The sequence below is a fragment of the Prinia subflava genome, chromosome 10 (assembly GCF_021018805.1).
Source record: "Prinia subflava isolate CZ2003 ecotype Zambia chromosome 10, Cam_Psub_1.2, whole genome shotgun sequence".
In the NCBI taxonomy this organism is placed as follows: domain Eukaryota; kingdom Metazoa; phylum Chordata; class Aves; order Passeriformes; family Cisticolidae; genus Prinia; species Prinia subflava.
The window spans coordinates 4,229,290-4,244,944 of record NC_086256.1 but is presented as its reverse complement, the minus strand read 5'-3'; the positions used below and the strand labels follow the sequence as shown (position 1 = coordinate 4,244,944).

General features: G+C 45.6%; 1 protein-coding gene across 1 annotated transcript in view; it reads right to left on the bottom strand.

Annotated features, from left to right (window-relative positions):
- Positions 1–15,655, bottom strand: part of PLPP3 (phospholipid phosphatase 3) — a 43,605-nt gene that overhangs the window by 15,153 nt on the left and 12,797 nt on the right. Inside the window, exon 2 of the mRNA XM_063407008.1 lies at positions 4,083–4,240. Coding sequence (XP_063263078.1) covers positions 4,083–4,240 — 158 coding nt within the window. The remainder of the gene's footprint in view (positions 1–4,082; positions 4,241–15,655) is intronic.

Genomic DNA, 15,655 nt, shown 5'->3' with positions numbered 1-15,655 from the left:
AGAAACAGAAAGCCCCAAATTTTTCAGATTCTGGACCAAAACTTGCTGCCAGCAGACCCAATCCAGAGCTTTCAAGGCCTCCATAAAGTCCAGCTAATTTAGGGGCATTTCAAGGGGTCTTGCTACCACATGGCAGCAGATTATGTTTTCCTTGTGTCAGGGGTGCTGAGGTTTGACAATATCGCCATAAATCACTGTCAGGGAGCAGAGGATCCAACTTCTCACACTCATGACTCTTAAAAGGCAGGTTAATGAAAATCAGGCTGTGAAATGAAGTCCAAATGTCTCACCTCTCCCAAAGAGCCAAAGGTTTAAAATTGTTCTCCGTCACGCTACACACCTAAATTTTAAGCTGCAGATTTACAGCTTTAGGATTTCATTCATTACTCCGAATGCTTTTATACCTGAGTAATAAATTGAGGCAGAGGGTTTGGGTTTTTTTGGGGTTTTTTTTTGGATGCCCCCTTGTCTCTGCCTCTCTGTAGTCACGGGGACTGTGATATGTAAAATTAACTGTCAGGAAAAATGCCTTCATGTTAATCCCTTTCTGGAGCAGCCAGCAATATTCCTCCTGGCGTGGCAGCCTGCCAGCCATAAGCAGGAGACGGGGCTCCCCTGCCTACCTTTTTTAAAAGCTTGGCACAACCTTTGGAAACTAATAAACTGGAAAAGTATGGCAATTAGACCAAGAAGGGTTGAAGCTGTATCATTGTTTGAACTCACTCGAACCAGGGCTTGAAAAAACAAAGGTTGACCTAAGGCAGCTGAAATTGCAGCTAAGCAGGCTTTATCAAAGAGAGATACAACTGTAATAACAGAAAATAAATGCCAAGCTAGACCAGGCTCTTCTAAAGTGCACAGAAATTCTTTGGGAGGCTGCACCACCATTTGGGGTTTACACGTCACAGCTGAGATTTCCTCTTGGAAATCTGGTAGTGACCAAGGCTTCTTTAGGGAGCTGCATCCTTTTAATCCTTGCAGTCTCCAAAGACCATGGTTTATCTCCATTTTGAACCACTTTCCAGCACAAGCTGCCAGCCAGGAAATCTACTGGCGTGAGGCCTGCAGAGGGAGGCTGTCCTGGATGGACACAGAGGCTCCTGCACAAGGGCAGGTCCACCCCCAAAAGCTTAAAATCACAAGAAGGGGAGCTCTGAGCCTCAAAACTCACAGCTTTCACAGAGGGAAGAGCAGACAAATTAAGGATGATACCTGATACTGGGAGATGTGCCATGACTGCAAACTCACAAACAGATCCATGCAAACCTGAGGCTCTTGGCCTGAGGAAAGGCATGTGACCATTTTAAACAGGGACCAACAAAAGTCTGGGGATTAATATTTTTCTCTCACCGTTGGTGGTCTGGGTAATTGCACACATGTAGCAGACTGTAAACTGGAGCCTTCATTCCCTCACTAAAGTGCTGCTGGGTACCCAGGAACTCTCCCCAGTTAGTGAAAGCCATGGATCAACTTAATGAGAAGATAAAAATTGGGTAAACTTGTTTTTTTGGCAGTGCTGTCCCAGATAAAGCAGGATGGTGAATAATGCAGCACAGATGTGCACAGACTGGAAGGACATCCTGGAAAGAGTTTTAAAGGTACCAAGCTCTTCTCATGCCTTGCACTCCTGGTGAGCCATCCACACAGGGCATGTGCCATTCCCAGGTGATGGGCACAATTCCCTGGCACACACATTTTAAAAAGTTGGTCACTGGGGAGAAGCCAACATCAAACTTTTCTGTCTGTGAATGCTTTTTGCAGACTTTCAGTTGTCAAGTCCATTTTATTGTTATTATAAGGTATCACCAGCAATCCAATTAGCTGTGATTACTTCTAGAGTTTTTCTAGCCACTTGCTTTTTGGTGTAACATTCTCGGTGCTAATCACATTGCAGTGTATCACCTTCAACTGTAAAACAGCCAGCTAATCCAGGTGTGTAACTTAGATCACCTAACAAATTAATTTTATTAGGGAATTTTTCATAGCCCTTCAAGACCTAGCAGGTGTGGGGACACGGTAGCACACCAGTGGTACCCCTAGAAGGCTCAGGAAGAGGAGTGCCACCTTCCCCTGGCCATCCAAGGGACCACCAACATCACATCAGCCCCCTTCTAGAGCAGTCAGGAGAGAGGTGAGAGTGCACAGCCCAGGGGCACGAGCCTCTCCAGGGTCATCTGCATGGAAACTTGCCTGAAGTCAGTAAATACACAGATATTAAAACCAAATGCACATCCTCTCCCATCCTGATGGAAGCAAAGGTCTCGCCTCTGCCGTTTACTTAGCAAACTCTCTGGGTGTCCTCAAGCCACTTAAAACATGACCTAGACCTTTTTACCCTGGGCTAGACTGCCTGTGACGCCACGTAAAGCAAGGGAGGGAAATTTTGGCTGCTCCTTCCCAAAAGCCAGCTCCCTGGAAGTCCTCATAACCACTGCCCTGCCTTCCAAAGGCAAGCGATGTGAGCGAAACGAGCGGAGTCAGTGCTCTGTGGATTTGGAAGGAATTCCTATTATGCTACAGTAATTCTGGTATCTGAGTTACATCTGAAAAAGGAGGTCAGGCTGACTTGAATTTTCCATGCAGGCTGCCATAGCAAAGAAATCTGTTGCTTCAGTTCCTCGTTAGCGATTTGTGTCACTCAACAGCAAATAACTGAGCTTTTGAATTTACCTTATTAAGTTACATTTGTTGTGGGCACAGTGAAACCAGGGCAGAAACATCCAATTCTTTGGGGATTTTCCTTCTCTTTTAATTGACCTGCTATTTCGTGCTATAGAGTTGATGGATCACACAGGCAGCTGATTATGTTTCCAGTTTCTGTTCCAACTCCTGTATTTGCCACTGCCTCATTAGGGATCAGAAGCACTCTCTGCATGGAGCTGGCGTTCCGATAGCTCCGGCAGTAATGTGAAAATGAGAGGCTTTTTCATTTCATTTTTATGGCTTTTCCACACTCAGGGGTCATTCACCTGCAGGGTGAAATTCTGCTGTGTTTATAGAATTGGGGGCCTGGCACCTTTTGGGATTGTTTTTGGGGAGGGAGGGGGCAGAGGGACAGGGCAATTTTGGGGACCTGCTTTGCTGAGTGTGTGTATGCGGCCAGGGAATGATGGAGAGATGAGGAAATTATGGAGATACATCACAAAGCAGCAAGGCAGCTTTGGTGATGGGGTATCACCAAAGCAGGCACTGTGCCATCCTAAAATACCCCTTGCCCACGCCATTCCATCTCTGAGGAAAGCTGAAAGGGGAACAAGTGCCCCTGACCTCTCCCATCTCCATCCCTCCCAGCTGAAGGAGCAAGAGGAGGGTGGCACCTCTGGGAAAGCACCTGAGCTGCTCTGGCAGCAGGTGAGAAGGAAATTCCCCTGCTTTTCACAGGGGAGTGTCATCTTAGCTGGAAGTGTTTAAGCAACAATTAGGAGACAAGATCAGCTCTTGTCTTCCTTCCCAGACCAGGAACACGTGGGCATCAGGAGGCTCAACTCATGGGCTGAGTTCAGCTTTTTGGCTGACAAATAAAGCTCTGGCCATGCAATCATTACCTAGCACAGCTCTAGAAAAACTGGCAGAAGGAAAACGAAGAGGCATTGGGGAGGTGGGACATTAACTACATTTTACAGTGAGGACTCTGGGAGTATGTTCCCTATGGAGGGATTTAATTATCTTTTCAAACTGGCTGTAATATGCAATCTCTTAAAAACCTAATGCTAACCTGTTAAATTTTCCAGGCACTGGTTAGCTGAAAAGATGTATCCTTTCTTTGTTTTTTCAACCTTATAAAATAGGCAAATACCACGAGTTATGTGAATACGGACAAACCATGCCAAGTCTTTACTGACACTCAAAGTGTTCTTGCCTGTGCTCTGACCTCCTACCGGAGGGTGAAAAGGTTCTTGTGAAGCTCACAGACTTGCCCAAACAGCTTCGGGAGAGTAATCTCATTCCTCTCACTGCAAGCTTTCATTTGTAAATGTTTGCAGCTCCGCGCTTACAAAAGTCAAACAATGGCAGAGGAGATACAAAGAGGTGCCAAAAAGCCCCTCCTGGGCAGAGGAGGAGGCTCTGGAGGTGGGACTCACCGCGAGGATGGCGATGAGGATGCCCGCAGCACACAGCACCGCGTCGTTGATGGTCTCCACGTTCTTCAGCGGGTACCTGATGCTGTCGTCGTCGCAGTAGAAGCCCCTCTGGTAGGGTTGGATTGTGCTTGTCTCGATGATGAGGAAGGGCAAGCCAGCTACAGAGAAGGGCAGACAACAACCAAACCCATCAGATATATGGGCAAAAACAGGCAGCTCACAAAAAAAACCCCCCAGGATTCAACCAGAAAACCCCTTGCAAACCACACATCACCGCTGCCGGTGCTTTTCTTTCCATACCGCTATCTCTCCAAAGGGAACAGCACTGGGATTTGTTTTTCCAAGCTGGCCTTGCAGGGAAAAAGCATCTCCTCTGTTATGGTTATCAGATGTCTGCGCAGCCTGGTTCCAGTTAAGCCCTGTGCGCTGCAAATATTAACTTACAGGAACAGATCCCTGGAGCAATCCCTCTGCAGAAGGCCATGAAAACCAATCCAGCACTTTTCTCGAGGGAAAAGGGCCCGATGCTCCTCGGGGCTGGCCGGGCAGAGCAGCCCGGAGCTGTGCAAACAAACACGGCAGGATCGGGTATCTGCAGGGCTTCTCTCCTACCAGCCCAGCCACTCTCCATCCCCATCACCTCCCTGCCTTTGAAGCCTTCCTCGGTTCACTCCCTTTTGTATTTACAGGGTGTACTGGCAGCTTTCTGCGAGTGTTTGTACCTGCTAATGCACCAACCATGTGCTGTGAACAGCTGTGGGACACCCATCCCTCCAAGGACCAGAGCCCCCACAGGAGCCGATGAACTCCCATCAGAGCCTGTTCACCTTCAATCACAATAAAGCCTGTGAAATCTGGAGTTTAAATGCTATCTGTGAATCCTCTGTGCAGGATTCCTGTGTCTGTACAGCTTGGCTGGACCTTTGCACCAGGCAGGGAGCAGATCTGCTCAAGAACGTGGGTCAGGACACGCAGCACGGAGGGGACACCCAGAAATCGTTGGTACATCCGTAACTCCATGGTTTTTAAAGTTTTTCAGACAAATACAGCACTGCCTCAAGCCCAGAAGGGTGTTTCCCAGCCACAACATCAGCTTGGGCAGGGCACCTTCCTCCCCTTTGCCTCAGTTTCCCCATCCATCTTTGCTATTAAGCCCATCATCGAGAGGAGCACTACATCCCCACAAAACCAAGCCCCAAACTCCCTGAAACCCATGTTCAGAGTCAATCACAAGCCACAAGGTACAGGAAACCCTCCTCCCACTTGCAGAGCGAAACCCAGGTAAGGGGAAAAACAAATGCACAGTGGTTCCAGCTGTCCTTGGGCCAAGACAACAGGTCTCACACCCAGATCCTACAGAAGGCATTAGGGAATACTTGTCAACCACTAACTTGCTTAAGTATCTGTGGGTTTGTTTACACAGCTAGAAGTCAAAGACATCAGAGGGTTTTTCCTTCTAAAATGAATAAAAATAATAAATAAAAAAACGAAGCACTGTTGGGTCTGACCCAAAGCTGTCCACAGTACATTTGTAGTGAACACCATCTGCTAGATGTGAGTAGCAAGGGCACCATCCATGATGTTCAGAAGTGTCATCAAAACAAAATTCCCCACATTCTCCACATGAACCACTCTCTGGATTTCACTTTGCGCAATCCACCTTGGCTCCTTTTCCTATATGTTAATGGGTTTGCCTAAGCCAGGATTACTACAGAGTTTTGTTAGTCATAAGGAAAAACTCCATCACTTGTGAGCAGGGACAACACATACCGAAGTAACATTTTCAGGTACCCAATAGTGGTCTAGTCCACTGCTCAGGACCCCTTTCAGATCCTCTCAAAATCTCTGGAAATGGGTTAATTGCAAGTTCTAGGCCCTGAGTTGCTTGGCAGGGCGGGACAGTTTCCACCACACATGTGAACCAGCGAGGAACAGTTTCAGAGCTGCCCGCCCTGGTCTGATTTGGTGAATAAAACCGGACATCTCATGCGAATCCAGCCGATCTCCATGCCACAATTTAACCGTTCTGCTGCCCAGCCAGCCTGGCCCCAGCAGCCTGCCTCTGGTGCCACCAATCCCATTTTAATGTGCCACTTAAAAACCCTTTAGGTCTCCCTCAAGTGAGGAATGGCAGGGGGAGAAGCGCTCAGGTCGCCGGGCGCGCTCCGGTTGAACCCGGGGAGCAGACACACCACGGGTTACGTGGCTCATTGTTATCCCTCCAGTTCCTCTTGTTAATGGCTTTCACATGACAGGTCTGTAAAACACATGTTCCCACAGACAATAAAATACATCTGAAAGCTAAAACCGGCCCTAAAGAAAAAAAAATTTAAAAAAAAAATAAATAAAAGAAAGAGAGAGACAATGGTGTTCCTATATGTTCTGTGAACCCAGGAATAATAAAGATTTGTTTCTCCTTCATTCATTGAGCAGCGTGGGGTAGTATTTCTGTGTTTCAATTATATGTACACTTGCCACAGCTATAATAAGAGCATAAGTGACCTATATGGGACGCTTTTCATAAAGCACATAGGCATAGTTTGGAAAATCCAATGGGTTTGTTTTCTCTCCTACAAACTTGTGGTTTAGCGGGATATTGCCAATCAAGTCTTGATATTTTTCCAGCAAAACACTAACCTCAGATTCCCCCTTTTTTTTTTTTTTCCCTTTTTTAACATGAGAAACATAAACACACTCCCTATAACTGAATGAGTATTACTTAAAAGACATAACATGCCCTAGATTTTGAGGGTTTCACCCAAGGAATGGAAGACTCCAGCCCATGGCAAACAATAAATTGTGCTCAAGACGGCTCTTCTTCCACGAGCTCATTTCTTGGAGGATGGGTTGTCTGAGGGACTAGGTCACCACCCACTTTTTTTTTTTTGCCAAGGGGATTCCAGCATGGAGAAACCTGTGGTGGTGCCAGAAGGATGCCAGAGCATGGGTTTTGCAGAAAAAACACTGCAGAGGGAAGTCTGGGAGAAGACAGAAAATTAAATGCAGAGAGAGATGCCTTTGGGATCCCTCAAACAAAACACCACAGAGACATTATTCACACTAGGAGATCTGCCTGAGGGAAAAGGATCCAGAAGTGGGGCTTAAAGCCCACACACCTTGGAAATGGAAGGCAAGCAGATTGGGGCTGTGCTGTGAGGATGGAACATCCGACCTCATCACCTCTCCTGCCCCAGTCTGCCTCTCTGAATCAGTGTTTTAACAGGGGAGTTCTGACTGTGCATCTCTGGCTGCAGTGGTTTGGATCTACAGATTCAACAGCTGAACCCCATGAAGGTGTTAAATCTTGGACCTCCACCACTTCCCATCCCTACACACGGTACTGAACTGCTGAGGATGAAAGAGACTCATTTCAGGAAACAGTGACTTGCACTGAAGTGACTGACAGATGTACAGCCAGAAAAACTACACTGATTTTGGGGATGTTCACATTTCTCCAAAAATGCTACTATCTGGTCATTGTGCCTGTGAGTGCAACTCACCTACATGTGCAGACTGACTGCAAAATCTTTAGGAACGCTGCAGAAGGGCCTCACATCCTTCTTAATACCGGTACACTTAATTCTCCATGCTGAGAAATGATACAGAAACCTGTGGACCGTGTCCTAAAGCATGGACGCAACCCTGGCACATCCAAAGGGACCAGAGAAGGGCTGTTCACCCCCACCTCATGGGAAACTAAAGCATAAAACAAAGAGATTTTCTTCTTCCAATGCACTAAAGGTAAACTGAAATTACCTTCTGACCTGTAACAAGGTGAGGGAAAGTTCCTTTTGCTTGTACAGCGGGGATTTTTTTGCTTTAGTAACAGAACAAGGAAATCCCAACCACAAGCTTTTATCCAGCTATGCTGTAGGAGATCAAACACGAGCATAATAGAAATTCTCTCGGGGACTGATGCTGCCCCATCCAAACGGGCTCAGCCCCGCTGGAGCAGCACAGAGCAGGTGTGGACACTGAGGAATTGTGTGAGGCACTGCGGGATGCTGTGGGGCTGGACATTGAGGAATGATGTTGCTTTTGTTGGGAGGAAGTCCAAGTGACTTGGTGACCTCTAACTGCTGGTGTCCTGTGCTAAGGTATTTCAGAGCAGGGTTTACATTTATTTGTCTTTCCATTTAATAAAGCCCAATCGAGTTTGGAAATCTAGCACCAAGGAAGAAAAATTCCTTTGTTTGGTCAGCACCTTTATTAAGAGGCAGTTAATAGGCAATAATCCTGGGAAGGCTGGCAGCCTGAAAGCTAAAACCCCACCACCAAGCCTAAACAAAACTCCCGTGTACTCTCTGACCAGCTTGAAATGTGCATAAAAATCAAAGGCAGGAGAAAAAAGGGCTCTGTGTTGGGTACAGCACTTTGAATCTCAGAGTCTTTGAAAAGTTAACACTTCTGCAGATTTAATAGGGGGAAAAAAATTTAAAAAGGGGATAAGCTTTCATTGGCCACTCATCAAAAAGTGGAAGGAGCGGATGGCAAGAGGCATTTGTGCAGTGATCCACCCAGGCCACTGTCAACTCCCCAGCCCAATCTTTGCACCAAATTAAGCACGATGACCACCTTTTCCTTTTTAAACTTCTGGTTTTGATGGAGTTTAGGGGGTTTTTTTCCATTACATCTTTGTTTTTAACCCTGCAGGTCAATGGGATGTTGCCGGCTATCTCAACAACGCAATGGTAATTTTTAACAAGTATTCCATGATGTTTTTGCTTGCCACTGTCCAGGCCCTGAGTGTTCTCAGAGTCCCACCAGATTAGACATCTACCTAAATAAGTGAAAAAGACCATTAATTAATTTGGCAGGGCTGAGTGGGGTATCTAATTCCTTACTCAAGTCAGACTCTGTAAATATTTGGGTACCTACAAGAGACCGGCTTTCTATTTGAAGTACTTAGTGGCTGATCCTGGGTACATATAAACCTTATTTGGTTTACAATATTTGTACATATTTAAAAATGCATATAAACTAGATTAGCCTACGGTAGGCTTTTATTGGGGCTTTAAAAGTTGGCTTCCCAAAGCTTTCAGAGAAGAATTGCAGCACTGCAAGGCCAGCCTTGGCAACTGCTGCAAGAGCCAGCAACTCTTGAAGCCAACTTACACTGTACATGTATAAATATATATTAAAAAGTATAAATAAAATTTAATAGCCCAAAGGATAGAAGTATTTCCACATTTCTGCCATATCAGGCATGTGCTGTCCATCAAAACAGAACCCAGCTGTGCACCAGCACCGGGTGTATCTGAAGGAACGGTAGGAGCATGGTCAGCTAAAAAAAATAATCTCAAGGGATCAGATCCTCAGCCCAGCATCAGCCAAAATAAGGATCTTACTACAGACTGGATCAAGCTATTAAATTCAGATTTTTAAAGGTCTTGAAAGCCTCAGTGATGTGCTTCTATATCAACGTTTTTTGACTGAATCTGGATATTTGAGGATCACATATTCACTAGGGCAAAGAGACAACTGGGCTAACCCTCAGCTCTGCTATTTTATTACCTGCAGTCTTAATTGTTCTTCACCTTGATTCCAACAGTCCAGCAGACTGATCTGTGCATCTGCCTGTATTTTGGAAACATATCTAATATCTTTGTTTGCAAAACAGATTCCTATTCAGCTCGATTACAGTTCCACTGCTCTCAGCTACACAGACACATGAGGAGAGAAAATTCTCCACACAAACAAAGCCTAGACTTTACTGTAAAACAGGTACCTGCTTTAGAGTACTAAGGAACCTATAAACAAGGACAGGTATATATTGCATTTCTCTGATTTGACCTGTTTGGAAAAGTTCTTGGGCACAATGGGTTGATTTCCACCAAAAAAAGAAAAAAAATTAATTAATTTTCTACTTGCTGCAGGTTCATTCATGTAACTCCCATGAACATTTGCCCCATCTATGTTAATTTGTCTGCAATGCTTCCTATGAAGACATTTTTGTTGTCCATTTCATTATTTTTATTTTTCAGGTAAATGATAGGAACTTCAAAGCAAACCTCACCATTTTGGGCCCACCAGATGCTACAAACTCCAGAAGAATTCCTAGTGGCAGACAGGTTCATTTTGGCTTAGATGATATTTTCTGGGTTCTTACTTTTTTTGGGGTTTGTTTCTTTGTTTTTAGTAAGAACTGGTTAATCAGGAACACTGGGCAAAACATCTTCTCATGCCTGTTAGTGCAATGGCAAACAAGAAGAAAGCAAAAAATATTTATTCTCTGTATGGACAGCCCCAGAACATTGATGACCCCAGGCTGCAGAGGTATTTGAGAAGTGTCTTTAAAAGGAACCAAAGGTGCTGTCAGAAGTGACAAGTGTCTCTACCTGCTGCCCAAACCCTCCCTGGAAGTGTTCAAGACCTGGCTGGATGGGATTTTGAGCAACCTGGTCTTGTGGAAAGTGTCCCTGCCCATGAAAGGACAAGCTTTAAGGTTCCTTCCAACCTGAATCATTCCATGATTCCATGATACTCATCCTTTGTGGTTAAAACCCCCCTGTACAACCTGGAGCACATTTATTAACCTAGCCATCCTGGGAGAATATTATTACAAAAAGGTTCTTGGTCACAGATACTTTAAGCCAAATGCCAAATTATCCCCTTGCACTGCAAATTCCTCTGGATTTGAAACCAGGAGTAGCAATAGTTCCTCATGTGGCTGGAGCACAACGTGCCAGCCTCACTGTCCAAGAGCTGCAGATGAACAGGAATGCTGCCTTTGGGTTTTTTTCTGGGAGAAAAAGTGCTTTTAGTGAGTAGCTGCCACCTATTTTCAAAGATAAGGCCCACATACAAAGGAAGAAAGAGAAGGGAATTCTACAAAGAGTGTTAAGTTGTTCCTCATGGCAGTTTGGCGTGAGCTGATGCATTAAAAAACCTTTATATTAAAGTGCACATTTATTTTCAATACCTCAGAATGCATTAATAAGAACAAAAGGTCTTATCCAAGCCACAATATATAGGCCCACATAAAATTCTGCATTTGTGGAGTAAAACAGATTTAAACCAGACTGGCCAATCAGCAGATTTGGAGAGGGTGAATATAAAAGACATTACCAACAGGAACCCAGAGCCAGCTCCAGCCAAACTTGATGGAAACAAAGCCATCGTTTCACTTTGTCTAGAGCAAGGGATAAAATGCAGCACCCATGGAAATCCCAAAGTGTCAACACCTTTTGAGGCACCTCTGCACATCCACGTGCTTTGGAAGCCTCACGGATATGACAAACCTAACCTAGGATGACCCAGCTTGAAGAGAGGGGAAAAATTTAAGAAAATAAAGATGTGCCTGTGGACTCTGCAATGGTGAAGGCAAACAGCTGGTGTGAAAAACACACTGTGGTGACTATAATGTTTTCAATTACAAATGGAGCGAGCAGGGTTTGCTCTGCTGGTCATCAGGGTTTGGAACGAGCCTCTCACCACCACTGCTCTGGGCTCTGCCTTCGAGGAAGGGCTCAGGCCACTGCCCAGCCCCAGCAACACCCAAGACCCCGCTTCTTTTGGGGGGAATCTAAGAGATTTCTGCCAAACCAATGGGAGAGCAAAGCAGTTGTTCCCTTTCCTCCCCACCATCCCACTGGCTGGGTGAAAACTAATATTTCCCCACGTAATCACAGCTCTGTTCCACTCATGATAGCAGATATCATTCTACTCTACTAGAATGTTAGAGAAGATTGGGTTTTATGGGACCTTAAAAATCACCCAGTTCCAATCCATGCACAGGGGTGTCACCCCTAGATCAGGTCGCTCAGGGCCCCATCCAACCAATCCATCACCCACTGCTCAAAAGGAAAATTTTGTGAGCTACAGGTGCTGTTTTAACACATAAAACAGGAGGCCAAAATTCCTTGTCTCAACTTCTTGCCCCCAAATACCCTGACACAGAAACCCTGGCTCCTCCTCCTTGCACAGATGCCCTGAACCATGACAAGAACAGGTAGAAATACAAAACTGCAGCCAATGTAATGCAGCCAACAAAATTCTGTTATTTTTAACTCAGTAAAGACACAAAGCATACGAAGCAAAAATAAAGCCAGTTAACCTAGTCAGCATTAGGTCTCTTAAATAAAAATTTATCAAACTTTGTCACTGAACTTCCCAAACATCTTCCTGAGCACCATGGCCAGGCAGTGCCACTGTAATTAAGCACGTTTTTGGGAGCAACTGCCCCTGTGCTGGAGGCAGCAGAGCCCCTGGCCATAGCCCTGAGCCTGCCACCAGTAGCTTTTTGACCCAGTTCTGTCAATGTACCTATTGTAAATGCAAAATCCTTCTTCGGATTTGAAGCAGCAGCCACCTGCACAAATAAGGCTGGGTTATAACTCTGTAACCCAATACAAGCACTGGAAGCTTAAAAAGTTTGTATTCCAAAAAGCACTTCTGACCCCTTCCTTAAAAGTTCACTAATCACTTTTAATTCATAATTTATTTCCTCTTAATATACTTGCTTTATGTAATGCCCCCCTTTCTCCCCACCCCCCACCTTCCTCTCCTCCTTTCTTTTTTCTGGAAGTTCCCCAGGAGAAAATGGTATTACACAACTCCCTTGATTAACTGGAAATGAAGCTTTTCCCCCTCGGTAGTCGCGATTTGGTAGAATTTCCAGGACATAAAGCACGGCCCAGAGTGCTGAAAGGCAGAGAGACGTGGGTGGAAGTGATCCAAAGGCCCTTAAAGTGATGGGGGTTGATCTTGGTGGTCCCCAGAGCAGGGCTCTGTAAGGTTTTGCCTATTTATCAATGGGTTAAAAAAGTGTAATATTACCATTCTTCTTGTTCCTCTGTGTTTTGACTGCACAGAACGGCATCCTAACGTACAGCAGTACATGATGTAACTGAGACTGTGCTGGTAATATTAAAAAAAATAAATAAAAATCATGCTCCTAATTAAAATAGCTTTGTATTACAGGGAAAGGAGACTTTGCAGGGGAAGGAGGAGGTATGACAACAGCTGCCTTGGCCATGCTGACACCTCTCTGCCCACAGAAATTTGAGTTACTTTGGTGGAAAGCAGCTGGGAATGGGGTATTTTGGAGGCAAGACATCACCTGCAGTGACAGAGGTGTCCACCCTGTGCTGCACACAAGGACTCACCCACCCTGGCCCATCTGCTCCTGGATGAGACCCTGTGAATTATTTGCGCCCCTGAAAGCTAAACAGAATTTTTTGGGACAGCATGATTCCATGCTGCACACCAGCTCAGATTTCTGGGTGCTTTTATCCCTCTAAGAAGCTGAAAATTCTGCAAATCCAGTGTAACAGTAACACTGGAAACTTCACCACCGTGTCCTGCAAGCACAGGGCCAGCCAGGTGGGCACAGCCACCTTGTCACCCCAGCCCCTTTCCCACACACAGCCCAAACCTGCCCATAACAGCTGCATTTTGCAGCCAGGTTTGGCTGAAAAACCCCCATAACCCAAACCCATCACCCTGTTTCTTTAAGGGACAGGATGAACTGGGCCACATCTGAATGGCACAGGCAAGGGCCAAGGCTCCATTCACACTGACTGGAGAGACACAACATGTACCATGCCTTTTAAAACCAAAAATGGAGAACTCCCAATTCCCATTTCCAGCCTCCTGCAACAATGCTGTGCCCTGCTGTCAAGGAACGTGTGAATAAATTGAGGAAAGAAGGTTAAAGGAGCCCAAGGGAATAGGAGTCCCTTTTTCTTTATTGCAGTTAATTTTGACAAAGGCTCTTCTGTTTCCTCTTCTCCCCTCCTTTTATTTTTTTGGAAGGGCTTTGTGCCAAGCTGCATTATTCCTCTTCACCATGGTACTGCCATGAAGCCCGCCTGGTATGTTTGCCTGAAAATCGCAGGTTTTCATGGAAATTGTTTTTATCTCAACAACTGCTCCCTTTGTCACCTCAGACACGAAAAGAGGAGGAGAAGGACTCAGGCTCAAATCCCATACCAGCAGCAAAGCATCCATGAAAAAGCACCACGACCTTCCAAACCCAGCTCCATGAAAACCTGCCCTCCCAACGGGGCAGAAACCCTCCAAAAACTCTTTTACCATCTCACTCAGGACACCAGTGCAGCTGCAAACCCATGAGAGAGAGATGCTGTGCACAGCCTCAGTTTGAAACACTGAGGCTTGGGAAAAAAAAAAAAAAGGCATCCCATTGGTGGGATTGTTTAGAAGTATTTTTAAAGTGGAAATAGTTTCTTTTCTTGCAGCCCGTCGTGGCAACCAGAGCCCTCTGGCTCCTGTCAGCAAGGCAGGAGCTCCTCAGGGGCGTCCTCTATTTCCAGTCTATTTACTGCTCTGTTGAGAAAGGAGCCTATAGATGCTCCAGTTCTCAGATTTGGGACTTTGGAGGGACTGGGTTATTCAACAAACCAACTCTTTCTGAACACTTGTCAAAGGAGTGATTGGATGCCTTTCAGTGCTCGACATACAAAACGCTGAAAGGCCAGCGGGCTTCAAAAGCCGCAGGAGCGGAGCTGGAGTTTGGCAGGAGTTCATTAGCTGCCTGTGTCCTTCTGTGTGTGGCTTGTAATTACATGCAGACCCAGTGCCAAATCCTCATCTGCTGAGGGGTACCAATTAACGTGCTGCTGGATGATTCACAGGTAGCTGATGTGGAGGTTTATGGACCTGGCGTGCCGAATAGCCCATGCTTTTTTATTATTAATATTATCTTTATTATTATTATTATTATAAGCTGGCCTTTTTTCCCTCATTTCGAGTTATCATATGAAAACAAGGTTTTGGCAGTGAAATTGGGACTGTCCAGCCTGTTCCCAGGGCCACACACTGGTGGGCCTGATCCTGCTGACACTGTATACCACATCTCCAGGAAAATGCACATCCCTTGCAGCAGGGGCCATGGGCTTGCAAGTTAAACCACCTACTGTGATTTCTCCTTTGTGAAAAGCAGAGGGTTCCTGTTGCAAGGAGAAAAATTACAAACTGAGGTACCACTTGCACTCTATACTTGGCTTTTCTGCTGTTGCACCCTCTTACTCCTATGGGTAGCACAACAATAACAGCAGAAGCTTTAAGAGCAGCTGGGGGAGCTGAGGAAGCAGGTAACTAAAAGTGATAATTTATTTTTTGAAGGGGAAATGTAGACAAAACTGCAACTCCTGTAGAAAAACATAACAGTTGTTAGCTTCTCTGACAAAAGATAAAAAAAAAAACCCCACAACAAAAAGAAGCCTTTCTTCTCTTACTGGAGATCTGCATCCCTTTGCCTCTCTTACAGGAGATCTGCATCCCTTTGCAGCCAGCTGGCTCCCAGTGCAGCCCTTGGCAATTAAAACCTTGGGAAGTCAAACACAACAGCATGGAAGTGAGCCTTTTGTTTCCCTGTTTTGTCATTCCTGTCTTGTGTTTGATCCCAAGGTTTCTCAGGCTAGAGGGAAACCATGGGCCCAGTGGAGCATCTTGGCACTGACTGGGCACAGGTCTCCAAGCCCACTGGTTTGCCACTGCTGATGGTTTTCCCATGGGGAGCATGGAGACCCAGGCCTCGTCTCCTTCTGCCTTTCTCTTTTCCAAAAAACACTGCTCCTCGGCCCTGGGGGATAACAATTCCAGGAGGGCTG